The 14,030-nt window shown below is 44.2% G+C and overlaps 1 protein-coding gene across 4 annotated transcripts in view; it reads right to left on the bottom strand.

Annotated features, from left to right (window-relative positions):
• RASGEF1B (RasGEF domain family member 1B) overlaps positions 1-7,386 on the bottom strand; it is a 30,188-nt gene extending 22,802 nt beyond the window's left edge. Inside the window, exon 1 of one of the 4 annotated variants that reach the window (XM_057383860.1) lies at positions 7,206-7,386. Coding sequence is in view for 1 of the 4 variants with exons in the window: in XM_057383859.1 (XP_057239842.1) it covers positions 4,795-4,843 (49 nt within the window). In the remaining 3 variants the exon portion in view is untranslated. Of the gene's footprint in view, positions 1-2,625; positions 2,843-4,794; positions 5,011-6,061; positions 6,175-7,205 lie in introns of those variants that run through there. The other 3 variants (XM_057383862.1, XM_057383859.1, XM_057383861.1) reach the window with 3 other exon arrangements.
• Between the last annotated feature and the right edge of the window lie 6,644 nt (positions 7,387-14,030).

Raw genomic sequence — 14,030 nt, 5'->3', positions numbered from 1 at the left:
GTGCACGTCTCTGTTCTTGTAGTTTGCTCCCCGTACTCTGTTTGTGCAAAGATATCTGAGCCCGGCCCTTGATAAAGCTGAACTCTSTGGCTGGAGTAGCTGGAATCCTTTCTCACTGCTCGGGGCACCCGCCCAGGCTGCCCAAAACAAAAGCATCCCAGCCACAGAGGCCACCCCTCACATTCCATACAGCGCTGCATTCCGTACAGCTCTGCGTGTGTGTGCTTTGCTCACAGAGCTTTTGTTCTTCTGCACTGAAAGGTAAAGGGAAATTCTACAGCTCAAGCTACTGAGAAGATAAGACACCTGAAAAACTCCACGATGGGTGTTTTCACGTGTCTTACCTGCAGAAATTAAGATCACAGAACAATCCCAGCTCAAGCCTTCTTTCTTCCACTCTTCGTGAAGAATTTGCCATACAATTCTCTGAGTGTGACTTCAGCACCAACTTTGAGTTATAGTTCCTTCCTAGAATCAGTTCTWATTAACTCTATCTTTTAACAGACAAAGTACAGAATATTACCTCACTCACATAGGAGATRAAAAGAGGAGTGATATCAGCTTTTTACAGCCTGAAATTGAGAGGAAGATTAAGAACTTTTCATAAGAAATTCACCCCAAAGGAACAAGAAGACTGAAACTATCCATGCTGGACAGTGGCATAAGAGTAGAAAATACACCTTGCACAGTTGCTSGTAGGGCAAGGAAAGAACTGAGGCAGACATAAGAAACCAAACTGAACCTTAAAGTAYTTTTTGGTTTCATTAAAACAGCAGAGGATGAACAATTTTGTAGTTTTCCAAAAATCACCCAGGCAACAATCATCTGCAAAGGAAAGTGAAAAATCTTAGTAAGCAAAGAATAAACCAGGGACTGAATTTTGAGTAGAGGCATTTTCCTCCTGAATGTGCATCTTTCTTGGGTTTATAAATAGATCCAGCTGATGATGTGGGAAGGTCAGATGCAGCACTGCTGACTGATCACTCACGTATGGGAACTTTGGCACAGTAATTAAGTGAATCCCGAATGACTCCAAACTAAAGTCCTTGGATACTGAACTGCAAAGGTGTGATGGGTATGAATACATTCATGTGTTTACTTGGGAGCATTAGGAACATTAAGGGGGGTTTAAGAATGCCTTGAATTTCAGCAAATCTGCAAGCATAGAAAAGGGGAAGGAAACAAACCAGTTCCTCTTTGTTGCTGATGTGCTGTAAATTTATGCCCCCTGCTTAAGCCCCACAGCTCAGCTCTCCATCTGTCCTTTTCCCATCCTTTTCTTCAGCGGGGCAGGAAGAGTGAATGAGTCTGAGGATGCCGAGGGTGGCTGTGGCAGCACTGCTGCAGTGCCAGACAAGCACATGCAGGCAGACTGCATCACGGCAAAAATCCCWGCTGCAGGAAAATTACTCAGTGCAGGGCGAGGACAGGACACATGTTCCTCCCAAACAAAACACATGATACAATTTGTCTGTGTTGCTGGACACACAAAAGCAACAGCCTCCAAACACATGACACTAAAAGGATGCCACACCTATAACATATTATTTCTTAAAGCACTTATCCCTTGCCATGACCACAGTGCTGCTGAGATTTCCATCTGTAGGTTAAAACTGAGGAGGCCACAATTGTTTAAAAAGATATGAAGTATCCTCCATAACTGATGGATTTATCTTCTCATTAAGTTCATTTGTAAGTTGTTTTTAATTTTATGGGTCAATTTCTACATTTGRATGGTGTCTTTTCACCATCTGAATGCAAAATAAAGCTGTTCTCATATAAGTGTGGGGTTTTATAACCTTGCACATTTTCTGATAATCCCAGATTCAGAAGGGAAGTTTAAAACATGAACCAAACAGGATAAGCATATATTATAAGTGACATGCTGGATTAGCTCTGCAGTAACTAAATGTCAGAAGGCACAAGAGATTCTAGGAAAGTTCATTTCATTGCATGCACCTGCAAMATTTAAGAGATTTACAGAATGAATGCAATGGGAAAAGATGCACAAGAGTCTCAGGCCAGCCAAAGGATTCAATGAAATATCTCACATCTGAAACAACAGACAGAAATCTCTCCCATCTGAAACAACACACAACACATACAGCTACTTTATTCTACCAAAATKTCTGAGCAAGCAGCTGGCCTGAAAGCAAGGAAGTTTTGATGGATAACTAATACTGGGATCATATTCAATTCCTCTTTCCCCTCATCCTAAGATTTATTTCTTTTACAAAAGCTCATAAATGGACTGTCCTGCAAGAACTTTGAAATCAAACTAATGCACAAGCTGAGTATGATCTCCTCAATCCTGTGCGCTAAATTTTGTACCAAATTAAATACCACCCAGAAAGGCAGACGATCTACTGGCTGACCAATGCAAAATGTTAAGAAATTGGCCACAACTGCTGATGGCAAAATCGATAACTTTGGCATGACAGTACAAGAATGCAAAGAAAACACAGGAAAGCTATTAARCCTTACATTTMTTTACCTTATTGAAGSAGGATGRGGATTTTAGAMGCACACAGCATCCAYTTATTGCACCCAGTGAAGCAYRGAACAGTTTTGCCATTTGCTCTATTTGTACTTAAATATTACAGCCATAAAAAAGTAAAGTCCCACCTCTCTAATCAGCCAGCTGCAGACTGGTTTGTCAGGGCTTCCACCCACCAGCAAGGTGCAGAGCTCCTCACACTGGAGGAGTTCACCATCCCAGCTCCTCCAGTGCTGAGTGGCAGCAGAGATGCTGCTCCTCAATCAGCTGATGGATTGCTGCATTCTGAGGTCAGAAGTTTCAAGGCAAGCGAACAGCAGTGATGTTTTCCTCCAAACCATCACACTGAGTGATTCAGCAGCTGATTCACTATGGCTGAGATGTCCAGGAATGGGGCGTGGGGTGGGGTGGGGTGGGCAGATGGGCCCTGTGATGCCATCCACGCTGTGCTACCCCCACCAGTGAATCAGAACTCTGACACGAGTCCTGCAGCTCTGTATCTACAGAGTTGTGCACTCTGCATCATTTCTGCAGTGCGCTTTGTGCCTCCTGCCTACTTGAAATCTGATCAAAGTGAAATCTGATGTTTCAAACGGAGATGGGAGCAGTTTCCCCTGCACTATCACCAGAAGAGCATCTTTGTGGTATTAGCCTTTTATGAACCTTGGGGAATGTGATCCATTCTGTGTGACAGGGATGGGACAGGGATGGGACAGGGATGGGACAGGGATGGGACAGGGATGTAATCCTAACCCATGCAAGGGTGATCAAAGCCAGAAGATCCACCTTCTCTATCTACATGGGCAGTAGGCAACTGTGGGTCTGGACCATCTCAGAGGGATAGTCAGCTTCATCCAGAGCTGTTCCCATATCCATCCACAGCCAACAGAAGCTGCGTCATTCCAGAGTTTTGACCTGACAGCTGGTAATTTGGATCTGTTTCTGACTCTGCTACGAGCTCCTCACGTGGCTTTAGTCAAGCCACTCAGTTTCTCATTACCTCATTCCTCTGCTTGACAGTACAAAGAGGGATAAGTATRGGGTTATTTCCTTTCATTAAGCACTAAGATCTTTTTCCAAAAGGTGCACAGAAGGTACATAACATATTACTGCCAGCAGCATGGTACTAGCCTTAGGCACGAAGCTCTTTTGACATGGTTCCTTCTTCAACCTCAAAGCAAGACAACCTTCTGAATTCCAAAACTGCAGATCCCTGCTTGGCCTTTTGGTGCAACATACAGTACCCTTCAAAACAAAACACCTTTCCCTTTTGTAATCATAACAGGCAGCCAAGTTATAATTTACAACAGCAAGCTGTAGTGCTAAATAACAGTACTAAATTTCATTTAACTGCTTCTAGCTAAGACCTCATTGCCAAATGCCCCTTAGCCATTTAGATGATGCAGAAAAAATGTTGGATTTAAGGCAAACAATTAATATGATCTTTTTTTTTCCCAGTCGCCAAGTCCTTAATGTTTCCAAGAATAGTACAGAGATTTTACTGACACTTTGACATAGAGCAGGTTGGAAGCAGGATATTTACAGTTTCTGCAACAGAAATACTTCGGTGAAAAAACCACCAACACAACAACAGAATACTTTCCAATGCCTAGGTTGAAGATAAAAATGGATGGTTCCACTTTGGCAGTTAAAAAAGGAAGTAGAGCTCCTTATCTGCATTGGTTATACTTGCCTCACACACTTCTATGTCTAGGCTGGGTATCAGCCAGAGGMTTCTAGACCAAAGTTGGGTCTGAGCTGCAGAGGACTTGTAAAACAATTGTCTGCAATCAGCTTGATTGACTCCTTGGGAAATCAAAGAGAAGCACATTATAGCCAAAATGAGTGAAAAGAGCTTTTTCCCTAGTCTAGGCAGGCTCGTAGCAGAAATCTCCTCCCCACACATGCTGCCTGGGCTGGTTTGTGTCAGCCTTTGAGACCCAGCAGCAGTTCCYGTGCCCGACTCAGGGTGGACCCTTGGGCTTTGCAATCGATGGTCAAATGCTCCTTGCCCTGAAACAATGACACCTATTAAGCCACCACCCGGCAGATATGGTATTGAGCAAATGTACACCACGCTGGGCTGTGAAAAGATCATTAAAAAYGCGGCCTAATAGTGTCTGAATCCCTGCAGGATGTTTAAAGGAGGATCAACTCTAGTCCTGATGGACAAGTACTGTCAGTCCAGCACGCTACATTCATGCAGAAAGCACCCGGCCCTGTATCAATGAGAGCAATTATCTCAGAGAACACCCCACTCCCCAATCTGACTCAAGCTTATTTAYCCTCTGTCTTACCCCTTAAGAATCCAAACGTCTTGCTGGGCTGGCTGATGCAGAACTCCATCAGGCTCCTCTCTCTAATGATGTGTTACCTGGCATTTCTGGCCCTATTTCCAGCTGTGACAAGAAGAGAGCAGARTACCTGACTCTGTGGGAGGGGCAAGTGACCCAGGGAACATTTTATTCTGGGGACAAGATGCATTTTAATGAATCAAACCCAAAAGAGTCAGAATGCATGGATCTGAGTCATGCAGTGCTATTCTAGAGCCGCCCAGGGAGAGTGAGCTGGATTGTTGTCATGATCCTGCACATTTTCCATTTAAAAACACAGCCATACTAAATGCTACTTATTCAGGTTCMTCACCGCAGTGATTTAGTTTTTTAATACTACTTCTCAGAGCAGTTAGAATAGAGGAGAAATTAGCTCCAGCTTTCAGCTGGAGTTTTGCCTCCTGTTTGTAAATTATGTATTGTCTTGCTGTGGCTGCAAAATGCTCCCTTCTGTTTACAAGCTCATTTTCTATCGACGTGTTTATTAGATGATGTGGCTCAGTCCTCATACCCATGCCAAGCACAGGGCACTTGTCAGCGCTTGCAGAGTACACCTGTGTGTTTACTAACATTTGGAAAAAGCGCTTAAAGCGTGTGCAATCACAAATTCCGCCTCCTCCTCTGAAATGCGGGCAACCTGTTCCGATCAGCCCTAATAGGTGTCACACCACCAGCCCCTCGCAGCGATGTGCAGCACAGTATGATCCAAACACAGCTCCTTCCTGTCTGCACCCCAAGAAAAACACGCTTTTTAACTCCTCAGTTACAGAAATGAAGTCCCATGTTGTCAACTTTTCCAGTTCATCCTCCTTCACTGATGCTGCTCCGGGGTTGAACTGTGCCTGTCACTTCTGACACAGTGTTACAGCAGCTCACCCCGCAGATCATGAACAGGTATGGTGACTCTGCAATCCTCGGAGACTGTTCAGATAACCCACACACCTGGAGCACAGCAACAACACACCGTGCTGGCCCCAAAACCTCAGCAGAAAGAAACCATGAGGAATGTAAACCTACAGGGATTCAGTGCACCATAGGAAAAAAAAAAAAGAAAAAGAAAAAAAGCATTTTGCTCAGTGTGTGGCACAGCTGCGAGCTTAACCCCTGGTAAATCAGTATTTTCTTTCTTCTTTTGCAAAGATTTAACAAAACCTACAGTGGCTTGTTTCAGTCCTGCTGATCAAAAGAATTATATCCCCAGGGCTTATCCAAAATCAGAGCTTTCTCTTACCTGTTAGTTCTCTCCAGCACAGCTCATCAGTTTGCTACTTGACTTGAGTATATTYAGCATCGATTTTCAGCTGATTATCAGCTGCTCTCCAAGGCATCTCATTTGGAAGCCTGAAGATAAGCCTGAGGAAGCCATACCTCAAAAAGCTGTTCTCAGCTTTCAAAATAAAGAGACAGCCTAGAGACGCAGTCCTGCCCACCCAAGTCCCAATTTTCCACAGATGGCACGTTATCTCAGCCCACCAAGGCGGTAATCTCACTGACAGCAACCCCCTCAACATTCCTCTCTTCTGCATAGCTGCCCGAGGTACAGAGCACCTCTTTGTTCCTGGCTCTTTTGATTTTTCAGACCATTCTTGCCCTTTGAGAGGAGTCAGCCCTCCTCCGYTCTATTCAGGGGAACTCCCCTGAAAGATTTCCTCATCCCTCAGCGCTTTATTTAGCTCTACACACAGGCAGACTGGGAGGCACTGCTTGTTAGRGCTGCCTTAGTTTACAGCCTGGACTGAGCACAACGTAGTAGATGTAGCTGATGAGCAACACACACTGGTCTTGGGTCATTTAACACTGATTTTGGGTCATTTAACAGTCCTTACTCTCCTTGTACCCCTGAACTGCCGCCACTTTACGCAGCACCGGAGTGTGAAGTTTTACCACAGTTACACTCAGCAGATGCCCAGCAAAGGACACACACACACACACACAAACATCCCTCCCGCACACCCATTTCACTCAGCCCCACAAACMCAGTCTGGGAAATCTGTGCTTTTTTATCCTTCCCATCCAAGAAAACCAGCAAGCACTTGAACTGACAGGCTTAAAGAAAAACAGGGAAAGCTCCTCCAAGGATTATAGCCACAGGAAAAAAAAAAAAAAAATCACATCGTGCAGTTTTAGGACCTTGTTCTATCTTACTTCAGGGAAAGGGACAAGGAGAAGGACCCAATCACTGCACCGCCAAGTGCTTCTTCTTTTGGGGTGAAGTGTCTCTCGCTTCCCCAATATGCTGATACCSCAAAAAAGAGCAGCTCTGTCTGTACAGAGCTGGGCGCCAGGAAGGAGATTAAACATCAGGCGGATGGCAAGAAGAAGACACAGATGGATGGACGGACGGACAAGACGCACCGCAGACTCACGGACTGTACCTGGAAGTGGCCGCAGGCGCTCCCGGCCCCAGACGCTGCTTTATGGCTCTCCCGCGCTCATCATCCACAGCACAGGACACACAGCACAGGACACACGGCACAGCCCGGCTCGGCACAGCCCGGCTCGGCTCTCCACGGGACTGTGGCAGGCGGAGCGCAGGGCAGAGCCGCTCCCCCTCCYGTCCCYGTCCCCGTCCCCGTCCCCGCCCCGGTGGCGCCGCAGCGGCGATGCCGCGGGAGGCGGAGCGCGGTGCAGCCCGCCCCGAGAGCGGAGCGCAGCCCTGGGCACCCACCGGCGGCCAGCAGGGCCAGGGGATGCTGCCGGGACTGGCCCCGAGTGCTGTGCCACCGGCCCGGCACCATGCCAATGGCAGAGGGCAGAGGGAATCATTGCTACAGAACGGGACACACACATACAACACCTCCTGTGAGTCTCCCGCATTGTATTTCCAGCGCAGGGGATTTCCTCAGCCCGCTGCTGTTCCTTCTCTCTTCCCATTTCTCATCCAGTTTTTCCTGCAGCTCATGCACAATAATCTAAAATCACCCGCACAGATCCACTACAACTCCTCACCCATCACCCTTTGTTTTCTCTGCAGTTCAATTTGCCAGCTTGGATCTGGTGCCCATTGCTCTTGGGTGGAGGGACAAACACTTTGCCCCTATGTGCTCTCTCCAGAGCACTCCGAGTTTTCTCCACTTCTTGCACAGCTCTGTCAGGCAGCGCTTTTCCAGGTTTGGGAAAGTCCAGGTTTGACCAGTCWCTCTATGAACAGGGCCCAAATTTCGGACAATCCCTGTTCTCCTCCGCCAACCTTTTTGCAGCCTCAATCTACCTCAAGACCTCAAATCTACCTCAAGACCTTCTAAGATGAGGGAAACGGAGCTGCATATGCACAGTTCAAGGTGCAACTGAACCTCAGATTAAAGGAACAATACTACGGCTTTCCCTGCACTTCACCCCCTCCGACATTTACTGATCTATGCTCAATTTCCTTTTTTGACCTCTCAGAACATCCAGTSAAGGTCTTGCTATGGAGTGGCAGCAGCCAGGTCAGAGCCTCTATTTTGCAAGTGAGGCTAGCTACATGCATCAGATYTTTCACWAAYTGAAGAAAAACTGCCYCTGGTAGTTAAAGGCTTGAAGGACAGATGCCTCTAGTTACTATTTTTACATTCAAGCMTAGAAGGAGCTTGAATAAACCTAACATCCTGTGGCCAGGATGATTTTAGGGGCAATCACACAATCCTGCTTACTTGCATTCCCATTTGTTTAAGTAGAGGATCTAGAAAGAAATGGTTGTAAAAACTAGTTTTAAAATAATTGTGCTGGCAATGTAACTAATAATGAAAGGAGCTCCAACAAAAGGTGGCTTGTGCATCCAACCCTCTCTCTGGGGTTAGGATTTAAACACACATGTGGTCTTGCTGTGCTTTCTAGGAATTACTTGCAAGTCTTCAGGTTCTGGGTTCACACAAAAGCCTGCTCCGTCCCTTCAGACAGTGTCACATATAATGTAAAATATAACAAAAAGACATTGCAATGTTATTTCTGAAGGAAGATGACGCACTACCAAGTCAGGGGTCACAGCACTTGCAACAGTCCTGGTACTTTTCCCATTTTGGTGAATACGTCAGAGGATGGTGCTATGAATTTTCCTCAGGCTCTGCTTTATGGTGGTTCTATCTCCAATTTGTCTCTGTGACACGTTTCTCAATGCAATAAACTGCCTGGCTTTCATGATTATTGTTTACCCCTACAATTCCCTTCATCAGACAGCCCTTGCTGCTGTACATACAAGAAATCTACTGGAAAAAAGGATTTAGACTTCATCCAGATAAAGGAGGTTCCCCTTTTCTTTTCCCCCCTCTCAGATTCGAGGAGTAACATTACTTTCCCCCCCGCTTGTCCCCTGTGTTCTCAGACAATATCTTTGATTACAGCAGAAATATTTTACTGAAGTATTTGCAAGTACARGCACATTTATCCTGGTTTGTTTTGGTGCAGGCTGACGAGAGTGAAGGCAGCCTGTGGGCTCYCTGGCAGGGAGGAATATCCCAGGGAGGTGATGGGTGATGCACTGAACAGCTCKGTGTGCTGCTGCTCAGGCTCCTTCACAGCAGAGCAGGTGGTTATGAATCATTTGGCAAGAGTTGAGAGCAGATCAAAACTTGGAAGGAGGCAAAGAATTACAGTTATGAGTCAACGTTTCAAGCGCAGAACATGCCTGGTCTGYGTTGCTCAGATGTTTTTCTTGTTTATTCTTTCCATTTTGATACGGCAATCCTCACAACAGCAATGCAGGTTAAGGGAATTAAGCACATACAGAGCCTAAAAAACTACATRGGCTGTGATTAAACCAATTAAACCAATGCTTGCCAAACAAGTTTTGTGCAGGCAATGTTCTAAAATCCAGGCCTTGTCCTCATGGCTGGATCTGTTGWCATGAAACCCAAATTCTAGGCTGGGCTTTAACATGAGACCCTCAACCATGGCAGAAATACAGGTAACAGRCTTGGACTGCAAACAAGACCTGTGATTTGCCTGGGTATTTGAGTCGTGGAAAATTTCATCCACAGCCCCATATTATCTCCATTATTACAATAAAAACATCAGCATGTGAGAACAGAATGTGTTACTTSAAAACAAAATGGATTTTAGGAGAGGAGATTATTTTTCTGTGTAGTAGACAGGGAAAATCCCATGGGATACAAACTACAATTCTGGCTAATTGAAACCAGGCTCCTGGGTTTTCAGACCCACCCCTTCCCAGAAAAGGCAAGTTTATCATCAATGTCAGTATCAACTGCTGAAGAAATGAGAGCTTTAAAATTTCAATACTTTCATAGAATGAAAATGCATTTTTTCAAGATATTTCTGTTTGCTTTTCTGATGACTAATAAGCTTCAAATCAACATAATTATACTATTCCATGTCTCTCTAAGACACAAGAATTAGAAGTTATGAAGAATGGGGTGTAGCAGGCAAGCAAATTTAATGGTATCAGATAACTTGAGGAAATGAAGTTTCAGAAAAGTCACCAAGCCTGGGAATACTGTAAATAGGATTGTTAACTCTATTTTTTTGTGGACTAACTTCTGTTACGTGGTTGAGAATCTGTGTATTGATAGAACAACCTTCACTATCCTCATCTCCAGGTTTATCCTGACCCTCTGCAGCATTGCCTGTGTTATGTGCCACAGCCTAATACTCAAAATTTTCAAGTGATAAATCAGAAACCATTTCCCTAATTTCACCCAGCACCTTTTTGCTGGTCATGCAAGCATGGTAAAACAGTTAAATGACAGTGAATTTTACACATAAATAGAGAACATTCTCTCTTGTTTCAGCAAGGGACTGTCTGGACAGTTCTCCATCAGAGCAATGTGAATCAGTTGGCTAAACTAACTGCTTTCTGCATCCTGTAACTCCAAAAGGTCACCAAAGAACAGTAATTAAGAGAAAACAGCCAGTATCCACCTTTTAATTTTTCATTTTAATATTTGTTGCTGTGAAAATAAAGAATGAGCCCTTACCCTGTGGTTTGTAGCAGTTCCCTGCATAAAGCAGAAAGACATCAGGTTTCATTTTAGMCTCATGTTTATTCAGCTTGAACCTGAACTAGGATCATATTAAAAACAGATTACAAACCATTTAAGAGCTCTTAATGCTTGCCAAAACTAGCCTGTGGTTTTAAATGAGATGCAAGGCAAAGTAAATGAAAAGTAGTTTTTAAGTCACCATAGAGAAGCCACATTACCTAAAACGTGCACAACATATTTGGCAATTCAAAAAGTACTCAGCAGAATCCCTTGCACAAAGAGTACTCTTGTGCAAACAGAGGGAAGGGGAGGATTTAGAATCTGAATTCAATTGATTGAAATTCAAAAGTAACCAATTATCTGAAATTTTAAAGTCTGGCAATACTGGGACACATTTAAACTTGTGCACAGAACTCCTGCTGAAATCATTGGGACACCTGCTGAATTTGACACATCTGTTAAATTAATTGCAGAACCAGATACCAAAACTCTTGACCACTTTGAATTTTAAAAACACTGCTTCAAATTCAATTCGCACTGTAAATGTAGATTAGAGGAATCACTCCAGCAGATCACSTAAACTTTGCCTTGGCTTCAAGTTTGAAATGAAGGGCATACTTCAGTGACTTGACAGATTCAAGCAGCAATCTTCAGTGTTCAGATGCAGTAGTGAGGCAGTGAAAGGTTTGTGTGTGGACATTAAGAGATGTGAAAGCACTCAGGGCACTTGAATGGTAGGCTTACAGTATTTCCTGCAGCAGATCTTTTGTAATGAGACTTTGATTTTAGCTGTTTATGACTTGGTCAGAATTTCAGCAATTGGAGCTCAAAGTGTTGGTGGCAGGTGCCTGCTTCAGGCTAGGACAAAATTCAGAAAATACTAATTATGCTCTTCTGAAAAGGTGGTAGATGGAACCCTATTGTTATGCTCATACTCTTGTGTTGACTGTTGCTTTCTTATTTCTTCCTGTTACCTGCTGAAGGAAAACATTCTGTGACAAAGCCTTGGGCAGGGTCTTGAAAATTGAAAGAATATGCTCCCTCTAATTTGCCTTTAATGCAAAAACTGGCCAGATTCAGACAAACTCTGTGCCTGCCCTGCAAGCAGAAGTGAGAATTTATCATCACTGTCACAGACCTTCTCACCACAGACAAAATCAGTCCCAAGTTTTACGGGCTGAGTTAGACTTGCACTTCAGTGACCCCTTCAGTGCAGAGACCACCAGAGCTGAGAAGATGGAGAAATTCTTCTATACTCTCTGTGCCCTCCATGTYAGCACCAAAACAGTGTGAAAAGGAGGGGAAAAGTTGATCCTGACTCAGTATGGCTTAATCCCACTTGCTAAAAGATGCTGTTTTTCATTGCAATCACTTGCATTATCAATGACCCCTGTTTAACTGTCCCAGAGGAATAAACAGTCCAGGGTGAAATAATTAAATCTCCTTTTCATTTATATAAAACCACCCCAAAGCATCTTCATTAATAATTCTTTGCAAATTTGTAAAACATTCCACAGACAAAGAAATGGAGGCATTTTCAAAGGCARATGATGCAGCACATGAACACCTGGCACCAAGAACACAACAGAATCCTGATCCCCAAGTCCTCTGGGGACCCAAGAACCTCATGGGCTGGGAATTGTGCCTAAAGGCAGATTATATAGGAGAAATGACACACTTTGCACCATCAGTCTTTAACKACGGGTAAAATATCTCATTTAGGACCTTGCTTCTTTTTATGCACGAGGTGTACAAATACAGGAGAAATGGGAATACCAATAAATATAGACTGTCTTCTTTCTTGATGGAGAAGTGCAAATGCTTCACAATGTGTCAATGCCACTTGCCCAAAGCTTTCTAACACGTGAACACCTTTAGTAGCATTATCCCAAAGCTGGATGTTGGGATCTTTATTTCTGTTTAAATATTGATTTACTATTGCTATTGCTGGAGGCTTCTCCCTCACTTCCTCAAAACAAGGCAACATTTACAGTTTCTCCTGCTTCCCCATCKTCTCCCCTTTCAGTCTGACATCCTGTCACACGCTGACAGCAATCACACCGTGAATGGCAAGTCATTTGCTTATTGACAGCCTCCCATTTACTGTGACACCTGCCAGCGGTCTCTGACCCTTGAATAAACATTAAGACATTAACAACCTGATGGCGGGCTCAAGGGTTTGAATAATAATGTCCTGCAGACTCACAACGCTCACACAAGCAGCCAAAGAAAAGCCTTTTTGCACTAAACTTTGCCATCCTGGGGGCTGGCAAAGGCTGCTGGAGGAGCAGCTGCAGCAACAGCTCACCTGCATGGATGGACAGGCAGACTTTGCTATTCCACTCTGGCCAGTGAAGCTTTGAGCATCTTTCCCTGTACTGTAAAATTGGGATTTGGGCTGTAAGGGACAGACTCATGGATTTAGGAAAACAACAGGGAAGAGCAAAGAGGAAGAAAGGACATCTGCAGAAAAAAACTCCCAAAACAAAACCAAACCAACAGCACTATGCCCCATCCCTCAAAAGCCAAACCCCAAATTAAAACAAATAAACTACCTCCTCCCGTGGCCAAATCYAATCCTTCCTCTGAATTTTGGAATGTTCACAAACCCTCCCTGAACTGCTTTGAAATCGGAGAGCTCTGAGCTGCTTTTGGAGTGTAATGTCTCACTGAAAGTGTCATGAGGACAAAACAGTGTCCATTTCCATGGATTATCAGACGGCGAAAGTGATCCTGCTATGTTTGCTTTAGGTTTTTACTAGCACTGGGTTTGTTTTTCCTGTGTATCTGCCTGACACGTGGCCAGTCTGGGACTCTGCTCTAATGGATGATCCATTAGCTTGAAAGACATTCTCTCCTGTCACTCCCAGCCATCCCAACCATGTCATGGAGGAAATAAATCCTTTCAACTTGCAACAGCCAYGGCTCTTAGGAACTGTAATTGCAAACCTCAAAGCTCTGGTTAGAGTAAGAAGCTTCTGTACCAAATGACTTGCAGGAAACCTGGTCTGCCTCCCAGATGTTTAATAAACTTARYAGTGCCCTCTCAAAGTYTTTGGCGAGAGTTCAGTCATCTCTRCCCACAACCACTKCACAAAGGATTCAAAGATTCATAAACCACAGCTTTTGTTTTGAAGTATGGGTGAAGTATGCTCACACGTTTCTCTGGGCGTGCTATTTGGTGAAGGAAGCTGGGATGCTTTCCACCCTTATGTGCTGCAAAATAGGCTCTTACAACTCAACCAGAAAAGATGTTGAAGAAAAACAAAGAAAATTAAGACT

The sequence above is a fragment of the Malurus melanocephalus genome, unplaced genomic scaffold (assembly GCF_030028575.1).
Source record: "Malurus melanocephalus ecotype Western Australia unplaced genomic scaffold, MMel_1.1 scaffold_668, whole genome shotgun sequence".
NCBI classification, from domain to species: domain Eukaryota; kingdom Metazoa; phylum Chordata; class Aves; order Passeriformes; family Maluridae; genus Malurus; species Malurus melanocephalus.
This window is presented reverse-complemented; position numbering and strand designations above follow the sequence as displayed.